Raw genomic sequence first — 19,300 nt, 5'->3', positions numbered from 1 at the left:
AAGAATTTCAAATCAGCCGCCTTGGGCCAGGCAGACCGGGCAAGGGGTCATCCAGGGCTAAGAGCAACTCCAACGGGGCGATCCATTTCGTTCGCCCATGTCCGTTTGGATCAACGCGGACAAAAACGCCAGCCCAACGCGTCGACCCATTCCCAAAAGCCGTTCGCTTCGTGTCTGCGCCGATCCATTTCCGACACAAAATTGCGCCTGAAATGCGTCGGCGCGGACGCACCGCGCGTTTCCTCGGTGTCCGCCGCGGTCCCACTTGGCGGCCAACCAACTACCACCCGTCGTCAAATTTATGAGGACCATCGACACCAGGCCCACTAGTCAGCCAGTGGAAGCGTCGTTTTTTAACCCACACGTACGCCGGGAGGGGGGGTGCTCATCCACTTCCGTCCACATCTGCCCTCCCTCCCACCCCCTTCGTGCTCCCTCGCCTCCGGTTCACTACGCCGCGACGCCGGAGGAGGAGGCATCCCACCTTGAGCGCTGGAAGGCGCACTGGCTCGCCCAGGAGGAGGCCGATGGCGAGCGGCAGATGCTCTGGGAGCAGCTGCTGCACCGCGACGCAGAGGCGCTGCGGCTTGAGGAGGAGGAGGAGGAGCGCGCCCGGCGAGCTGCAATGTCGGCGCCCCAGCAGACGCCGAAGGAGGTTGTCCTGGCAGCGTACGAAGCGGCGTTCGGGTGGGCTGGCCCTGCTCCCGTCTTCATCGACGGCGATGGGCAAAGGCAAGGCGGAGGACGTCTAGGGCAGCATGCGGGCGTAGACTTGTTTTATGTTTTTAATTAATGTTTAATTAGATTTAAGTGGAAGACCGACCACTTTAATGTTTAATTATGTCTATTCCTATGAGCTTTTTTTGCACTGACAGATTTGGGTTCGCCTTCCGTTGGGCGGTCAAACCGATCCATATGAAAATGCAGACGCGCATGCCCGTCTGGCCGACCCAAACGGACGAAAAGCAGACAAAACGTGTGTCTGTTTGGGTCGCCGTGTTGGGGTTTGCTCTAATAAGCTGATAAAAGAGTTTGGACATCTTTATTGTACATCTTTAGATAGGGTATAGGTTGACAATCTTCTTTATGGGAATTGCATGTGTTTTTGCTAGGACAGAGCGATGTTTGCAGTTACTCCCTAGAAAGTGCTATCTAGTGAATGCATCATATGGTGCATTCCTTCCAGACAAATTAAGCACCGACAGACAAGAGAACCGCTCCGCTAGGCTAGCCTCTGCTCCGCTTCGCTCCCGCGCCGCTAGCCACTCCAGCCGCGGCGGCCACCGCCCCCTTCGCTGCTGCCCTGCCCGGGTGGCCGCTGCCGCCCATGCCGGCCCTGTCTCCGTCCTGGGATCCCGCTTCCCCACCTGCCACCCATCAATGCTCCAGGATGGGGGGCGGATCTGGATCCCCTAGTTCATCCACGGTACCTACCTCTCCCCGATCTCCGGCTGCTCTAGTGTGGGGGATGCCCCCGCAAATCCTGCAGCGTGGTGCTGACCTCGAGGGTGCTCCCTCGCTCGGACCGCTGGCTCTCGACGCGCCACCCCCGCCAGAGCAGCCCCGACTTCGATCCATTGTAGTTGTGCCTTCCTCGCCGCCCGTTTCGGGGCCGACCGCCATTGATGAGGGATGGACGCACTACCAGTCCCGCAAGAACAAGAAGGCCGGCAAGCGCCCGCCAGGCAACCAAGGGCGCCCCCGCGGGCCCGGATCTGGGCGCGTCTCTCCCTCGCCGGGGCGCGAGGCCTTCTTAAGGAGATTCAAGGGCCTCTGCTTTCGGTGCCTCAGCCCCCACCACCGCCGCGTCGACTGCCACGATCCCCTCCACTGCATCATCTGCAAGCGGCTAGGCCATTTTGGCAGGGAGTGCCCCAAGAGCAAGAGCGGCCGGAGTGTGGGCGTGCGGCAGGCCTGTCCGGTGCGGGAACGGCTTGTGTTCCCCGCCAGCCCTCCTCCGCCACCGATGGCCCCGGCGAACCCTCCCTACATCGACCACGGGCGCCGGCCTCGTTCCAGCCACATGGTGATCGCCTCCACGCCGGAGATGGAGCAGCAGGTCTTCCTACTGCAGTAGCATGCGGTGGTGGTCACCGCGATGAGCAAGCTGCACGCGGCCAACCCCCTCTCCATCGGTCGGGCCATCGAGCGGGAGTTTCAGATCCCCTCGCACCTTCTCCGCGTCACCAGCCACGATCCTGAAGACTTCTTCATCCACCTCACCATGCTGGCGCACAAGGAGCTCGTCGTCCGACGCGGCTCGATCATCGTGGACGGCGTCTCCTTCCTCCTGGAGCCGTGGAGGGAGGACACGCACGCGATCCACGACACCTGGATGCTGCACGTCCGTGTCGTCATGGAGAAGCTGCCGATGCAGCTGTGGACCCTGGAGGGCGCAAAGGAGGCGCTGGGCGACAAGGTGATCATCGACCGCCTCGACAGCCGCACCTTCGAGCGCGCGGACACGAAGCTTTTCGCCGTCTGGGGTGTGGGTGTGGCAGCTCCACCACATCCTCACCAAGAGGACGTTGTGGAAGCACGCGCGAGGGGCCGAGAAGGTGGTGGAGATGCTCAGCTTCTCGCTGCCGAGCAGGGCGGTCGCACTCCCCCCCCCCCCAACCTGCTTTGTTGGGATGTGCTGGTGCACATTGATCGCGCTGAGGACTGGACGCCGCTCTCCCCCCGCTCCTCGCACTCGGGCCAGAGCGGGCTCCCATCCTCCGATGATGACGACTGCCCGTACCCGCGCTTCCCACTTGTCGTTGGCTGGGTGGCAGGCGTCGAGGACGGCAGGCCATCGCAAGACTCAGGGCCGCGCATGCGCCATCCCGCGCAGGTGGCATCCTCGGGCTGCAAGGGCATGCCATCGGCGGGCCATAGACACAGCCACGACGGCGACGACAACCAAAGACGGTCCTGGAAGGACACGCTGCTGGGGCGAGGCCGCGGCAAGGAGCCGGTCGCGCTCCCCCCACGGAGAGCCACCGCAGTAGTACACCTACCTCCCGGCACAGCCGGAGCCGCCCCCGCGACGCACGCCAGGGCCATGCCGCCAAGTCAGGCGGGGCCGGGTCCCGGGCTGCGTCTTCCTCTAGGACGGCCGCTGCATCGTGCAACCCACTGCTGGCGCCACCCTGGCCGCTGCCACGGGAATCGGGCGGGCCATCGACTGGCGGCGACCCGGTGGCAGCGTTCTTCAACGAGGTGGGCAAGGAGCTGCCCCCTCCGCCTCGGGTGGACCCGAGGAGGGCCGCGGTCGACAAGGCTATGGCGGCCACCGTTGACAAGCCCCTCTGCTTCGCGGAGAGCACTAAGCGGCCAGCAACCTCGACGATGGCATTGACATGGGCCCAACCCTCTCCCTCGCCCAGCACACCCCCAGGGCGTCCACCACGCATTCCCTGCAGCTTGGCGCAGTCACATCCCATGTGTGCCACCTGCAGCTCTCGGACGCGGGCAGCGCTCCGGCGAGCCAGCTGTTCACAGCCCCTGTGCCTTCCGTGCTGGGGAAGGCCCCGGCTCGCGCCAAGATGCTGGCTCGCTCCAGGCACGCGGCCCCGCCAACCCGACAGAGCGCTCGACAGGTGGCCAACCCATCCAGCGTCCCGGTCAGCCAGAGAGCCACGCTTCACATCATGCATGGCCTGGCAATCCTCAGGCCGAAGGAGACCATGACGACCAAGGCAGCATAGGCCCTGATCCGCCGCTTTGACGAACCACTCTCCGACTCCGACATCAAGGCCATTGCCAGGCTCACCAACCTCGACGTCGCTGCCCTCAAGATCACTGCGGGCATGCACGGACAAGACGGAGAGGCCGCACAGGCCGCTGTTTCCCCATGTTAGCTTCCCCCAGTAGTTGTAGCCTCCGGCGACGCCCAGCACGCTGCTGGGTAGAGTTAGGTTTCTCCATGTACTGTAACTGTCCAGGGCACTCTCGTAGCAGGGGCATAGTCGATCGCCGGCGGAATTTGGGGCCTATTGGTGGCCGCCGGCAACGCCTCGGGCCGATGGTGGTGTACCTATCTTTGATTTCTAGTAGTCTTAGTCGTCGGAGCATGCACCCGTTTCCCCATGATTGACACGAACCTGCAAATCATGTGCTGAAATGTACGTGGGCTCAATTCGCCAGCCCGGCGAGCCATAGTTTGCGAGGCAGCGGAAACGCACAAACTGGCCCTCCTCTGCCTGCAAGAAACAAAGATCGACGAGTGGAATAGATCGCTAGTTAGGGAGGTGGGCGGATGCAGACTAGCTGATTGCGTCGTCCTCCCGGCGGATGGCACCCATGGTGGTGCGGCCATTTTCTGGGACACAAGCCGCGTGGACATGCAATCCCACGCCATTGGCCACTTCTCCATCACGGCCAAGATCACCCTGGCGGCAACGGCTATCTCCTTTTGGATGACAACGGTGTACGGCCCCGTCAACGATGGGAGGAAGGACGAGTTCCTGGCTGAGCTATCGCGAGCTGCACCTCCAGCAGACGCCCCCTGGCTCATCAATGGCGATTTCAACCTCATCTACGAGGCGCGAGACAAGAACAACAACACCATAAACCGCAGAATCATGGGCAAATTCAGGAATGCTATCGACGCCGCTGGCCTGAAAGAGATCAAATGCAAGAACAGAAGATTCACATGGAGTAATGAGCGGACGGCACCAACCTTAGTTAGCATAGACAAGTTCTTCTGCAATATGGCCTGGAGCTCCATGTTCCCGTCATATCTTCTCCATGCTGCCTCAACATTGTGCTCCGACCACTGCCCCTTACTGCTGTCTGAAGCTTCTGCGCCTCGCCGCGTGGCCCGGTTTCGCTTCGAATCCTTCTAGCCTTGCTTTCCCCGCTTCCACACGACGGTCCAACGCGCTTGGAACCGCCCCGTAGCCTCCAACTGTGCCTTCCAGCGTCTCAATACCAAGCTGCTTAGAACGGAAAAGACCTGAAAATCTGGGCGAAGGGCTTCTTCAGTGAGACGAGACTCCAGATGCACATGAAAAACGAGATTATCCTACGTTTTGACATAGCCCAGGAGCGCAGGCAGCTGTCCAGCGAGGAGCTACAACTGCGGAAGCAGCTCAAGCTGCGCATACTAGGTCTAGCCACGATCGACAGAGCTCGCAAACGGCAAGCCTCGAGGGTCACCTGGCTCCGTGCGGGCGATGCCAAGACGGCTTTCTTCCAGGCCAAAATCAACTCCAGACGCTAGAAAAAATTCATCCATGCCCTCCACAGTGGCGACGCCATCGTCACCTCCCACGATGACAAGGAGCAGATCATCCATGAGCACTTCAAATCCACCATGGGGACGGCGACACCTCGTTCTTGCACTGTCAACTAGAACACCGTCCGCTTGCCAACCTTGCCCGCGGCCGGACTCGACAATCCGTTCTCCGAACAGGAGGTGTGGGCGGCAATCTGCAAATCTCCACAAGAAAAATCGCCGGGGCCAGACGGCTTCAACGGCTCGTTCTTCCACTCCTGCTGGCCCATCATCAAGGACGACGTCATGGCAGCCTTCTATCAGTTCTACAACCTAGCAGGGCGAGACATGTCTGTGATCAACAACGCGATGATCATCCTTCTGCCTAAGAAGGACGGGGCGACGGAGATCAAGGACTACAGGCCCATCAGCCTGATCCATTCAATCGCCAAGCTCATCTCCAAGGTCCTCTCCATTAGGCTTGCCTCCGTCATCGGCACAATCATCTCACCTACGCAGACGGCATTCCTGAAGTCGAAATGTATCCACGACAGCTTCCTCTACGTGCAAAACTCCGTCAGGGCCCTGCATCGCCGCAAAACACCGTGCCTTCTAATGAAGATAGACATAGCGAAATCCTTTGACACCGTCTCCTGGGAGTATCTTCTCGAGCTGATGCAGAAGCTAGGGTTTAGCGCACGCTGGCGGGACTGGGTAGCGCGCCTTCTTGCCACGGCCTCTTCCTCGGTTTCCCTAAACGGCACGGCAAGCCCTAGAATCCTCCACCTACGGGGTTTGCGGCAAGGCGACCCGCTGTCCCCCTTCCTTTTCATCCTAGCGATCGACCCGCTGCACCACCTTATCGCCATCGCGGTGGACCAGCAGCTCCTCCACCGCCTCCCGGGGCGCGATCTCACGCTACGGGTCAGCCTCTACGCCGACGACGCCGTCATCTTCTTAAAACCTAGCCAAGGCGAGTTGAACTCCCTGCTGCGCATCCTGGATGATTTTGGAAAGGCTACCGAACTCTGCATCAACCCGGCCAAGTCCACGGTCTCCCTCATCCGCTGTGAAAACATCAACATGGGAGAGGTGCTGTAGGGTTTTGCTGGCTCTGTCGCCCCCTTCCCCATTAGATACCTAGGGCTTTCGGTCACCACGGGCTGTCTACGCCTCGTTCACCTCCAGTTTATCATCGATCGAATCAAGGCGAGACTTGCAGGATGGAAAGGCAAACTGCTGCCGATGGCGGGGCCACGAGTGCTGGTACGCTACATGCTGAGCGCCATGCCAACCTTCGCGCTCACCGTCCTCCGCCTGCCGAAGAAGATACTACGGGAGATCGACAAGTGCAGGCGGCACTTCCTTTGGAGACAAGATGAGGAGATCACTGGGGCCAGTTGCAAGGTGAATTGGCCGACGGTGTGTGCCCCAACGGAGTAGGGGGGCCTCGGCATCCCCGACCTCCAGCGTTCTGGCCGAGCGCTCCGGCTGCGCTGGCTATGGATCGCATGGCACCACCTGGAAAGGCCCTGGTGGGGCCCGAGCTACCATGCGACGACGCGGACAGGGCTCTCTTCTCGGCATCGACTAAGGTGACGAACGGAGACGGGACGCGGGCATCTTTCTGGCTGTCCCCGTGGCTGGGACATGGAACTCTATCGCAGCGCTTCCCCCGACTCTACATCCACTCACGACGCAAGCATAGAACTGTCCAGGAAGCAATGGAAGATGACACCTGGATCAACGATCTTGCCCACGGACAAAACCAGCACCTCCTCGATGAGGTCCTGAGCCTGCACCGAGAGCTGCAGCGTTCGGGACAGCCTGCTCGACCAGGTGAGCCGGACACCCTCAGTTGGAAGCTTTTGAGCACGGGGATGTACTCGGCTAACTCTGCATACCAGGCGCAGTTCCAAGGCAGGATGGCCACCAACTTTGATCAACTCATCTGGAAGGCCTGGGCGTCGGGGAAGATCAAAATCTTTGCGTGGCTGTTGCTGCGGGATAGACTTTGGTGCAATGACAGACTGCAGAGGCGAGGATGGCCGAATAGCTACTTCTACCAACTCCGCGTCAGAAACCTCGAGTCCTTGAGCCACCTGTTCTGGAACTGCCCAGAGTCCAGGCAGGTGTGGAGCGAGATCGGGCAATGGCATGGCTGCTCCTCGCTCTCCCCCGCAACCTGCTGGAGCAGCGGCAACTCCACCACGATCATCCAGAGCATCCTGGCGCACACTGATCCACCACGACGGCAAGGCGCGCGGACAATCTTGCTGCTGGCATGCTGGGAGGTTTGGCAAGAAAGGAACCAATGTACTTTCCGTCGCAGCTTGCCAAGTGTGAAAGAGATCATCAGGGAGGATCACAGGGGCAACATGCATAGAGAGCCCTTTTGGGGAACCACCTTGAGAGAGTAGAAGAAATTTTCGTGCACTAGGGTTTTTGCGGCCGTCTGTGGCCAACCCTGCACTTTTGATCCTAGGATCTTCACCCCTCAATTGTTTTCCCGCTGCTTCCTGCTAAATCAGTGAAAAGCCAGCGATTGCTGGATCTTTCAAAAATAAAATAAAATAAGCACCCAGTTTTGTTACTAATTGTCATCTCATGTAGTCAGCTTTGATCTGATCTCAAGGTTTACCTATACAATTTCTTTTTTGAACTTACCTTTACAAATTCACAACTTTAGCGATGCTAATCAACTAGGCTGAGCATTTCTAAATGGCCTCATCTTGCCGAAGAGTCAAAAGCACCCAAAATACATTTATTATTACAAGCCATGATGCTTCATCACTGGGAAAGCCGGAATGTAGCCCAGCATAACCGTGGTGCCTTGTACTATCATCAAGAGAATATTGTGCAAGTTAGCCCATAAATATGCCGAGATAGCGAAAAACGGTATACGCTCACAGGCCACACGCAACCCACCTATTCCAATCCATAAGAACCCAAACTGGAACGGCATGCCATGTCACGATCGATCGACTGGCGCCTTGTCCCTGTGGTTAAGCATTAAAAAGTACGCGTGGCAAGTTGGGAGAAACATTATCTTTGGACACGCTTGCTGCTTAAGCCTGCTGCCGTGTAGTCGTACTCGGTTTAATCACCACAAGATAAACGACCCTACCAAGAGAAAGCAACTCGGCATACTGGCTTCTAACCTTCTTCATAAGAAGATAGCAATGCTAATCGAGAGGGTTACGGCAGAGTACAGTAGGGTGGGTACCCCGAGCAATATTCAAAGTATCCGCCAGGGGTATAGGGGAAAGCGAAAGCGTCAAAGCGAGGGCTAAAATGCAAAAGGGAAGAAGAAGATACGGGGAATGGGATAGAGTCGGGGTGGGGAGGCCAAACTGGTCCTTTTTCTTTTTTCCTCCTGCTCTCTGCTTTGCTTTGCTTGCTTGGTCTACTTCCCCAACTCCCCCCGAAAAAACAAATCCCAAGCGGCACCCACACGGCCATGGCCGCCTGCCCCTCCTCCCCTCCCACCCCAAACCCTAGGTAGCACTAGCAGCAGCGCCGCGGGAGCCTCCCTGCCTCGCCGGTCCCTCGAGCTCCAGCCCCGCGCCGATCTGAGCCCCCTGCCGCTAGGTCTCTCGGGAGGGGAAAGCGCGTCTTTTGGCCTTTGTCTTTGCGGCTCTGCTCCGTGGGAACTCCCGAGCTTCGGCGGAGCATTTCCTGGGGCGGGCGGGGATGGAGCCGCGGGTTGGGAACAAGTTTCGGCTGGGCCGCAAGATCGGCAGCGGCTCCTTCGGGGAGATCTACCTCGGTGCGGGCGGGCCGCTCTGCTCTTTACCCCGAATTTCGGATTCCATTTTTGGGTATTTTGTACTCCTCGATCGATTTTTGACGCGGTTCTGTTTGCTTGTCCCCTTTGCGTGTGTGCAGGGACTAATATCCAGACCAACGAGGAGGTCGCGATTAAGCTGGTACGTCCTCCTGCTGCTGCGATTCAACTGCTCGGATCTTTCTGATGCTTCCGAGTGCTGGTGCTGCTGCGTTAGCCTGCTTTGGACGCCGTAGTGGTTGAGGAATGTGGACCAGCTCATGCTTGGTTCCGGCTTATCGTCGGTCAGGTTGCGGGTTCCTGTAGGATAGCTCGTGATATGCTGCTCTTCTCAAATCAATTCAGGCTTTTGAGTTGGCTCTGGATGGATGCTCTGCCCTCGTTGGCAGATTTGGTTCTCCATGGATGAACAATTTGGACTAGTTGATTGGTCATGTTCCTGGGAATTGACTGGTGTGGTTGACTTGGTTGGACCTGAGCTTTTTTAGTGCTTTCGGTTAATCTAGGCAGATTGACAACTAAGCTCAAGCTGCCGAGTATTGGATGATGTATAGTAATAAAATATGAACGGCAGATACAATAAACCAGGAGAGGAATGAGAAACAGTAACTTGTGAAACATATTGCTGCATACTCTGTAGCCCGGAGTGACAGTCTAGATATAGAGGCCCATTGCCCATAATTCTGCATCATAGTGGCTTGTTGCTTCTATAAACTATCACTAAATTTAGTATGCAGGTTATTTCGTCTTGATTGCCTGTATCAGATTTCTGATGTTTGACATTTTATTCCTTTCTTGTTCATGCAGGAAAATGTGAAGACAAAACATCCTCAGCTGCTCTACGAATCAAAGATTTACAGGATTTTGCAAGGAGGAAGTATGGAAGCTTTACATCATGCATAATTTTGTAGGACTGTGATAGTGGAACAAGTGGTTTGACAATCTTTGTTGTGGCAGCTGGAATCCCAAATGTCAGGTGGTTTGGTGTAGAAGGAGACTACAACGTCTTGGTTATGGATTTGCTGGGGCCAAGTCTGGAGGATCTATTTAATTTTTGCAGCAGAAAATTATCTCTCAAGACTGTACTTATGCTTGCCGATCAGATGGTACGTACACATACACCAATCATTTGATGCATTCCTTCTTGTCGCCTCCATCAATCTATTTGTATATAGCATTCGGCAAGCAATTAACTCTGTACCTGTCCTTGATTAATTTTCATGGACCTCACTCCATTGTTGCTGGCCACACCAACGCCTGCTTTTTTGCACAAGACTCAGTTTCCCTGTTCCTTCCATTGCTTTTTTTTTGGTGATACGTACATTATGATTTCGCTCCTCATTTTTGTCTTATGTGTACTGTTTTTTTTTCTTTGTTTATTCCTAGCTTATGAGCTGTATGTAATCTGCACTCCCACTTGTAGATAAATCGAGTGGAATTCGTCCACTCCAAGTCATTTCTGCATCGAGACATTAAGCCAGATAATTTTCTCATGGGTCTTGGCAGGCGGGCTAATCAGGTGGGTAGCAATGCAGTGTTTAGTAATTAATTCAGATCTGCTGTATTATTTTCTTGTGTTCATTCTTACCACTTTATTCGTGCTCTTATATTTGACAGGTCTATGTTATAGATTTTGGCCTTGCCAAAAAGTATAGGGATACCTCGACTCATCAGCACATCCCATACAGGTACGATGCATAAACATACTAAGTTATCTAGGGAGTATGATAGTGGATTAAGTTATTTCCATACATCATACAGAAATGCCACTGCCAGATTATGTCGATTATGTTTTAATAGTTCTTTTCTTGAAGATGTCATTTTAGTTGGAGCACCCTTCTTATGTCAGTTTTTCTTTCTGATCTACTTTGGCTCTGCCTTGTGTTCTTACTTGATGGTAATACTGCAGAGAGAACAAAAACTTGACTGGGACAGCAAGATATGCAAGCGTGAACACTCATCTTGGCATTGGTGAGAAAATGATACTCTACCAGTTCATAATTGTCTTTTTTACATTGTAACTTCCACCTGTTGGACTTCATCCTGCTGTCAGTTGAATGTCATACTCCTTGCTCTGCGTATCTTCTTTTCTGACTATTTACTTCTACTCTTTTTTTGTGTTGGTCAGAACAAAGTCGAAGAGATGACTTGGAATCTCTTGGATATGTACTTATGTACTTCCTACGGGGAAGGTTGGTTTATTTTCTGGATTCTTATTGTGTGCCACATAAGATATATTAATGAATCAGATGTAACATTGTTTTCTTTTCAGCCTTCCTTGGCAAGGTCTGAAAGCAGGAACGAAGAAGCAAAAGTATGAGAAGATCAGTGAGAAAAAAGTTGCAACATCAATTGAGGTACTTGGTAGTTATGATGTCTGTACTGGTTGTTGGCACTCCACCCTGTATATCATGTTGGTTATAATGTTCTCATTCTATTTCAGGCTCTGTGTCGTGGGTATCCTACTGAGTTCACATCATATTTCCATTATTGCCGCTCGCTTCGGTTTGATGACAAGCCTGATTATTCCTACCTTAAGCGACTGTTCCGTGACCTCTTTATCCGTGAAGGTTTGATTTTGTTTTCATTCTTGAAGAGGATTAGTAAATATCGTTTTCCTTTTAATACTTGAATCTATGAGATATTAACTTGCCTCCTCCATACTTGATGGAAACCTGTTGCATTCTGTGTATTATTGAAGTGCCAACATCTAAAATGCTTTGAAGGTTACAGGCGTATGGTTGATATCAGAGTAATGCTTTGCAGGTTTTCAGTTTGACTATGTATTTGACTGGACAATACTGAAGTACCAACAATCTCAAATTGCTAGTGCCCCGCCTCGTGTTGCGGTAAGTCTTTTGTGCACTCACCAACCAAATATGTGTATTTTTACGTAGCCATCCATGTGAAACTGTGACGTCTTACATATATTTTACAGGGCCATGGTGCAGGACCTTCTGGGTTGACACCACCTGTATTGCAGAATGATAGTCAATCTGGTAATTGGTTTATTTTGATCGTTCCTTACGAGTATTATTATTACTGTTTTCAGGCAATATTGATGAGTAATTGGCTTATAATGAAGTTGCCAAAAAGTTCCTTTGCTTCTATGGCTAACTTGAACCAGATTGGATTTCTATAGTGGAACAATGAATTGTCTGACCTTCTTAGCCATGTTTATTTATCCATTTGTTATGATGTAGGTGCCGTTGAAGGGAGGATTAGTGGTTGGTCAGCAATGGACCGACGTCGTGCCCCACCCCCCATTGCAAGCGTGGGGACTTCAAATAAGCAGAAAGCCCCTGTAGGAAATGATGCTCCTATTTCTAAAGACCCTGCGGTGTGTACTCTCCCCATATCCCTTTGTTTGTCCTATAGGACTTGGATATTGTGATTGGAAGATTAGGGCGCCAGACACTGTTTTTCAATTTCTAGTGCAAGAGAGGAACAATGTGCTCACTAGTCAAATTTTCTTAGTCAACCTTGCGTTCATGACTTGTTCTTATAAACTGGTGCTCTTATTTGCCAAAATTCAACCCACATAGGTCATCATTATCTGCTATTTTTCAGTTGTGTAACCCTGATCAGTGTCATGTGGCTTGCAGAAATACTTCCAGCTTTGTGCAAGTGTCATGTAGGCTTGTATTATCACTCTGTAATCTTTGTATCTCTTGTTTTTCAGTTGGTTGTGAATGTTCTGTTTTCCTCGCCGAGGACTCCAATCATATTTTTTTTCTTGTATCTGGGCATTACGATTCATAATCTGCACTATGGAAATGGAAAACACCGAAAACATTGCTCATTGTTTCAAGCTTCTTACTTACTCTGGCTGTTGTTGCTGTTGTTTAGATATCCGGCTCGAATTTTTTGGGGCGTTCAAGTGGATCATCAAGGAGAGCTGCTGTTTCAAGTAGCCGGGATGCTGTGGCAAGTGACACTTTTGAGCCTTCACGATCACGTACGACTGATGCAAGCCCTGGTGCATTCCGTAGAACCTCAGGTGCTCAGAGAAGCCCACCGGTTGATTCTGCAGAACCACAGCGTTCCTCTTCGGCTCGGCATTCATCTAACCCGAAGAACTACGAGTCTGCCCTCAAAGGTATTGAAGGTCTTAATTTCGATGGCGATGAGAGGGCTCAGTACTAGTAGCACTGAGAAAACGATTCTACTTCTACGTGTGCTGTGTATAAATTATAATCTGAAGATAAGCACAGCATTTCCTGTTGAGTTTTGGATCACAGGAGATGTTACGAGGAGGATGTGAAGTGCTATTGCCAGATGATGGTGGTGGTCTTCTGGACACGGTAAATAAGTGGTCAACCCGAGGCACAAGGAATGTAGCTCTCATAATTTAATGTGATTGGGGTGGTTCTGTAAATGTCTTTAATCTCTATAGTTTGTTATGTGGCGCTTGTCGAGTCTGTTGTATTATTTCTATTCCTTACGGTGCACCTTGTCCAGTTGCCATTGTCTTGGCACAGCCAAGTGCAGCTTGTAGGACTTTGTCTTTGGAGACTGGAACCTGACCATGTAGAATTTTTTCGTCCGTTCATCGAACGAATTTGGCTGGTAACGTTTCCTGACTATTAATGTGCCTTTGAGGAACAATGTCGTGTGGCTTTTTAGAAATGTGTTTTGTAAGGTTATAAATTTCTTTTAACGTCTGTACCATGCGTGTTTTTGCACTCATGCGTTCTTCTGTCGTTGTCTGTCTCATGTTGTTATTTGCAATTTGCATAGCACTACTCCGTTCGTAAATATAGGTCATTTTAGAGATTCTATAATATGGATTAGATGCGGAGCAAAATGAATGAACCTACATTCTAAAATATGTCATACATCTGTATGTGGTCTCTAGGAAAATCTCTAAAAGGACCTGTATTTATAAACGAAGTTAGTAAATGAATCTACACTCTAAAATATGTCATACATCTGTATATGGTCGAAAATCTCTAAAAGGACTTATATTTACAAACAAAGTTAGTACTCTCTCCGTCCCGAAATATTTGTCTTTCTAGAGATTTCAATAAATAGCTACATACGGAGCAAAATAAGTGAATCTGTATGTGTCCATTTAAAATGCCTAAAAAGACAAATATTTGGGAACGGAGGGAGTAGTATGCATGTTCGTGATGAAAAAAAAAGGTTGATGTTGTTGCATGAGTTGAGATGTTTTCTTTGGAACTGTTGTGTGGTGATGTGTCCTAATTGACCGTATTTGGTGGATAAAAAACACTGAGTAGTGCAGGCGCAGCAGCCCAGGCAGCCGACACAGCACTGCAAGGGAACATGTACAGCTACATGTCTCAACTGGGTGCCTGCAGGTGTCAGGGAACGCATTAGATTAGCCACAGTGGGAGTAACTTCGGTAGTAACATTGAGTTCAACTCAACAAATTTGCTTATGTGGCAGTGAGTTAATGAGAAGAGATGTAGTACTAGTAACTTAGCCAGTTACTGTAATATTACATGTCTCAATGCAATATGAGTCTATAACCTAATAAATGAAGCTTTGCATGTTACTATACTTATGTTATTACCCACTATTGAAGTAGTAACATAGTCTAGGAATATGTGTATGTTACTACTATATGTTACTCTCCATTGTGGCTAGTCTTAGAGCCATGGCCAGGGGTCCCCCCGGACCACATGGAGCCTATGTGGAGGGAGAGCCCAGACTACCAGCCCAGCTGAGGCGGCCATGGTGTTTTCCTTCTTCCTTTTTGACTCTGGAGGCGGCCATCGGGCCATGGTTGAACATGCCATTTGACAAGATGGTTGTTTTTTTTTATTAAAGAAGGGCTTTCCCCTTTCAATTTTCATTACTGAAAACCAAACTTGCAGAAACAGAGTTCACACCAGGTAGCAGCATAGTTCCAGACAAAAACATACCCAAAAGCCTCGCAGACCCACAAGGTTCTCGACAAGATGGCTGTGAAAGGAACTTGTAGATTAATGACGTTCTGCCAGCTCGTCATTAACGTCATTCCCAGCGGTACTGATGCTAGCAAGATGCATGCACAATCATTCATTCAGACCCAAGAAAACGACTGCCCGATCGGTTCACTTCACCTGAGTTCTGACGTTTGTGGTTATCAGTCAGCATTTGCTCACGCCGCTGCATTCATTCCAAGGGGGCAGATAATAACTAGATACACAATCTTAGGCATCTTCGCCAGATCAAGTCGCAATCCAACGTACAGGGTTACATAAAAGGCAACCAACAACACAAAATCACAACACACTACGATTATTGCAATTGCAATCCCAGTGGCCAGTTGAGCAACAAGGGACGACGATGCGTGCCACACATCAGCACGACGCCTCCTCCTCCGGCTCTGGTGCAGCTTTCCCGTAGCCCAGCTCGGTCATCTCCCAGCTCGTCCGCGACGCCACCTCCCGGTGTGAACGGGTGTATTGCTGAGCACAATCGAGAGAATCATTCAACACAATAACAATGCCGTTTGTCAACGAGGCCAGGCGTTTTAAACTCAAGGGAGCGTATTAAAGTGTAGTGAGCAGTGAGGTCAGTTCACCTCCATTTTCGTCAGCAGTTCGTGGGCAGTTGGCGCCGACACGATTATCTGCCTGCAATCGGCCTTAATAAAACCTTCTGCCGCGCCCTTGTCGAACAGCGCAAGTAACGGATCATAGTACCCGTCGACGTTTAGCAAGCCAACCTGTTCAAGTCAATCATCAGTGCGCCTGGATTATTAGTTTTTTTGTGAAGAGCACGGTGTCTGTAGCAGACTCATTTGTCAATTGTCATAGCCCACAATGTACTCAGCTAAGGCAGGCTATGGCAATGTATTAGTACCACTAGTAGTCATAATACTCACTGGTTTGTCATGGATTCCGAGCTGCGACCATGTGATCATCTCTAACAACTCCTCCATTGTTCCATACCCTCCTGGTGTCCACAAAGTAATAATCATGTAAGCATTGTCGGGTTGACACATTAGCCCATTCAACAAAAAGGGTCAGGGAAGAACGTGTATAATCGTGCCGTTCATACCCGGAAGAGCAATGAATGCATCAGCTTGTCGCGCCATCTCAGCTTTCCTCTCATGCATGTCAGAGACTATCTTTACTTCTCCAACACTTGCACCAGAGATCTGAAACACAAGTTTTGGTGTTTCATTACTCGATGAAATGAAATAGGACTTTCAGATTTCTCCTATCACCATCCTACAAAGTTGAGAGATGTTTGGACAGTAGCACTTCCACATCAATTCAATATATACATATATGCATAATGGTGCAATTCAAACTCCACTGCTTGCGTACTTTTCTCACTCAACTTGTGACGACCGACCTCATGCCTCATGGCAGGCAAATTGAACACTATTATTACATCCACCGAGCGGCCAACTTTATAACTCCAAGTTGCACCGCCCAAAAGTCTAAGCTGACGGTTCATTTTTGCGTGTATGGAAACTGGAAACAGGCCTGAAACGGACGGTCGGGAATTTCAGCCCTATTCTAGTCCAATTCCTCAATGATCACATACCTATTTGTAACCCCACAAGCAAAGGTGAATCGGTCTGGACCCAACAGAAAACGGGAATCAAATGGTGAGTGGGTGACCAATAGAGATAGATAGCACTAGTATATATTTGCTAGGTGATCGTGAAAAGTCGTGACACCGACAGGTGGGGCCAAACAAAAGGATAGGATTCAGATGGCCCATCCATCGGTAAGTGTTCCGAAATTCCGTATGAAATTTCGCTTTAGGCAGAGAGATGAGTCGTACTGCTACTGCGTCACTGCGTAGCAGAAACTTCTTTCTCTCTCTAACGAACCGATTAGGCAGTTAAGAATGACGTATCAATATGTATTTCTACGCATAATAAGAACAATAAGAAAACCTAGTAGAAGGAAATAGATTGGTACGCACCTCAAGGGGCATGAGTGCTCTGGGAATCACCCTGCAAAACAATCCAACAGAGAGATACATACCCCATTAGGAAGGTTGCAGAGTACTACAACTATATAAGGGACTATAAACAGAGGCGGCCGGCGAGGTACCCGAGGACACGGCAGCCGCCATCCAGAACCGTCTGCGCGATCAGGCCCATCAACCCGATGCTGCCCCCGCCATAGACCAGATCAACCCCCCTCGTCACCTGCAAGGAAAGGAAATCCCACCGTGAACGTCGAATTCTGGGGCACCCGGCCGCCCGGGAACAGGGCGCGCGCAGCCTCGGCATTCCAGCGCATTACTCACCAGCCCCTGGCCGAGCTCGAGCGCCGTGTCGCCGAACACCGCGCGATTGCCGGAGTTGCTGCCGCAGAAGACGCAGATCCTGCCGAACTTCCTCGGCGGCGCGGCCGCGGGCGCGGCGGTGTCGCCCATGGCCTGGCTTGTTTCCTCTCGGGTGCGGGGCGGGAGGATGGGGTTAAGAGTCGTCGTGGAGGAGAGGTGTTTGGGTTCGGTTCGTTCTTCTACCCGATGCCGTGTGTTATCTCGTAGAGTATCTGGGGGAGAAGCTTCAAATGAAGGCGGCATTAAGGATTCTGACGCGACTGTCCTTTTATTATGTCGTGATCAATTTGGTGGGTCATGCGAGCGGCCCATATTGCGCCAGAAGAGCCCAAGTGTCCTTCACCTTTCCTTTTGCACTTTGGCCCTTTCAATATACTCCAATGACACATAGCAATGAAGCCCTTTTGCTTGGGAAAAATGGTCTATTCCACCTTGTATAGCAACCACCCGATACAACAGTGAGTTCATTACTGGGGCAAACAGCGCAATCACGCCCAAAAGAGTATCCCACAACCTCTGCGCCCACCGGAGAATTCCACCACACTGCTATGCCACCGAATTGCCACGTACCAAGCAACGCCTTCAAAAAGGACTGTGATGACGACGACATTGCTGCCTGGATGGGTCCTAGGATCAAAACTCCTTACTTTCCAAGGTGGCGACCTCTCTTGAAGATCAAACCCCTTACTTTCCTGGCATGATGTTTTCTGGATGTAATTATGCACGATGTTAACATTCTGTGAGAGAAAAAAAATGAAGGGTGTGCACGATGACCTTGTTAGCTACTCTCTCAATATCTTTGGATCAAACAGGATCATTTACAGGTTGGGGATACAATCTTGCTAGGAGGAAGATGAACTAGCAGAGAGGGAGAAAGGGAATCAGGTTACAAGCCGCCGCCGCCAGTCTGATCCAAGCCAGGATGTCTTCTCTCATCTACTCCACCCTATCTTATCAATGGACTACTGTCTTGCTTGGGCGGAAGAGGTATGAGATCCATTGAGGCCCAGTGAACTTGTGGCAAGGTCTTCGCTCCCTCTTGGCCGGTTCTGTTGGGCTTCCTCCGCTCGTGGCCCTGATGCTCCTCCTGTAGGTAGGGCGCTGACACCCCCTCTTCCTTCAGACACGACTTGACCCCAAGTCGGAGCATTTGGAAAGCGTCGCCGTAGATCTTCGAGGTCTTCCCATGTGTCCGGCCTTGCCTGGCTGTCCTACCAGTGGATCAACCCTTGTTCCTTCATCTTGCGGGTGCCTCTACGCCATCGCTTCTCCAGGATCTTCACAGGAGTATTAACAGTAATGGAAGGAAGTGAAGAGGAAGCGCTCGCACCTGGTGCTAAGGCCTGACGAAGCTGTGAGACGTGGAAGACAGGGAAGATTGAGGATCCTTCTGGCAGTTTGAGGTCATAAGTGACTTCATTCACTCGCCGGATCACAAGGTAGGGTCCAAAAAATTTGAAGCTGAGCTTATGATTCGCTCTACATGCCACCGATGTTTGAATGTACAGCTGGAGTTTCAAAAAGACTTGATCCCCCACTTGAAATTCACGGACGGATCTTTTTTTATCATCATGCGTCTTCATGATTTGTTTTGCCCTGAGAAGATGTTGTCGCAAGAGATCTTGCATTTGTTGGCGCTCCTCTAGCCATTCATTCAGCTCGGGCAAAGGTGTAGCTTGTTCCGGAACCACCCCCAAGTGTCTTGGTTCCTACCCATAAACCAACGAGAAAGGTGTTTTGCCAAGAGTGGAGTGATATGTAGAGTTGTACCAAAACTCCGCCAAGGCCAACCATCTGCTCCAATTTGCAGGTGTGCTGTGAACGAAACAGCGCAAATATGTCTCCACACATTGATTGACGCGTTCAGTCTGACTATCCGTCTGTGGGTGATGTGACGAGCTCATTTTCAACTCCACGCCCTATAACTTGAAGATCTCATGCCAAACTTTACTGGTGAATATGGCATCACGACCAGAGATGAGTGCCTCAGGCATGCCATGAAGTTTGTAAACCTGATCAATGTAAAGCTGAGCAATGGTCTGAGC

The 19,300-nt window shown here is 51.4% G+C and overlaps 2 protein-coding genes across 3 annotated transcripts; one reads left to right on the top strand and one right to left on the bottom strand.

The window, feature by feature from the left end:
* The first annotated feature begins 8,601 nt into the window (after window positions 1-8,601).
* Window positions 8,602-13,654, top strand: LOC123070386 (casein kinase 1-like protein 2). Of its 2 annotated transcripts, XM_044493591.1 has the most exons (15): window positions 8,602-8,972; window positions 9,092-9,132; window positions 9,798-9,867; window positions 9,948-10,096; window positions 10,414-10,509; window positions 10,608-10,678; window positions 10,900-10,961; window positions 11,119-11,182; window positions 11,263-11,347; window positions 11,434-11,560; window positions 11,757-11,839; window positions 11,929-11,989; window positions 12,194-12,330; window positions 12,840-13,089; window positions 13,232-13,654. In XM_044493591.1, the coding sequence occupies exons 1-15, from the start codon at window positions 8,897-8,899 to the stop codon at window positions 13,252-13,254; spliced, it is 1,395 nt and encodes a 464-aa protein (XP_044349526.1). In that variant the 5' UTR covers window positions 8,602-8,896; the 3' UTR covers window positions 13,255-13,654. The 2 variants fall into 2 exon arrangements, with proteins under 2 accessions (XP_044349526.1, XP_044349525.1); XM_044493590.1 differs by having other exon boundaries at window positions 12,840-13,654.
* A 1,480-nt stretch (window positions 13,655-15,134) lies between these two features.
* LOC123070388 (probable cytokinin riboside 5'-monophosphate phosphoribohydrolase LOGL1) lies at window positions 15,135-17,509 on the bottom strand. Its single transcript, XM_044493592.1, has 7 exons — window positions 17,217-17,509; window positions 17,018-17,115; window positions 16,887-16,917; window positions 16,005-16,104; window positions 15,829-15,899; window positions 15,526-15,669; window positions 15,135-15,409 (listed from the first exon to the last, which is right to left on the bottom strand). The coding sequence occupies exons 1-7, from the start codon at window positions 17,496-17,498 to the stop codon at window positions 15,302-15,304; spliced, it is 834 nt and encodes a 277-aa protein (XP_044349527.1). The 5' UTR covers window positions 17,499-17,509; the 3' UTR covers window positions 15,135-15,301.
* Between the last annotated feature and the right edge of the window lie 1,791 nt (window positions 17,510-19,300).

Source organism: Triticum aestivum, chromosome 3B (assembly GCF_018294505.1).
Source record: "Triticum aestivum cultivar Chinese Spring chromosome 3B, IWGSC CS RefSeq v2.1, whole genome shotgun sequence".
In the NCBI taxonomy this organism is placed as follows: domain Eukaryota; kingdom Viridiplantae; phylum Streptophyta; class Magnoliopsida; order Poales; family Poaceae; genus Triticum; species Triticum aestivum.
Note: the sequence above shows the minus strand (reverse complement) of the source record. Positions and strands in the feature narration are given on the sequence as shown.

Bases quoted from the DNA above. Each gene is read 5' to 3' on its own strand.
- LOC123070388 (XM_044493592.1), bottom strand. From the start codon at position 17,498: ATGCCGCCTTCATTTGAAGCTTCTCCCCCAGATACTCTACGAGATAAC. The intron at 16,105-16,886 runs GTGCGTACCAAT...CTTGTGTTTCAG, and splicing joins GAGCACTCATGCCCCTTGAG to ATCTCTGGTGCAAGTGTTGG. The intron at 15,410-15,525 runs GTGAACTGACCT...GATTGTGCTCAG, and splicing joins AACTGCTGACGAAAATGGAG to CAATACACCCGTTCACACCG.
- LOC123070386 (XM_044493590.1), top strand. From the start codon at position 8,897: ATGGAGCCGCGGGTTGGGAACAAGTTTCGGCTGGGCCGCAAGATCGGC. The intron at 10,510-10,607 runs GTGGGTAGCAAT...TATATTTGACAG, and splicing joins TTGGCAGGCGGGCTAATCAG to GTCTATGTTATAGATTTTGG. The intron at 11,990-12,193 runs GTAATTGGTTTA...GTTATGATGTAG, and splicing joins GCAGAATGATAGTCAATCTG to GTGCCGTTGAAGGGAGGATT.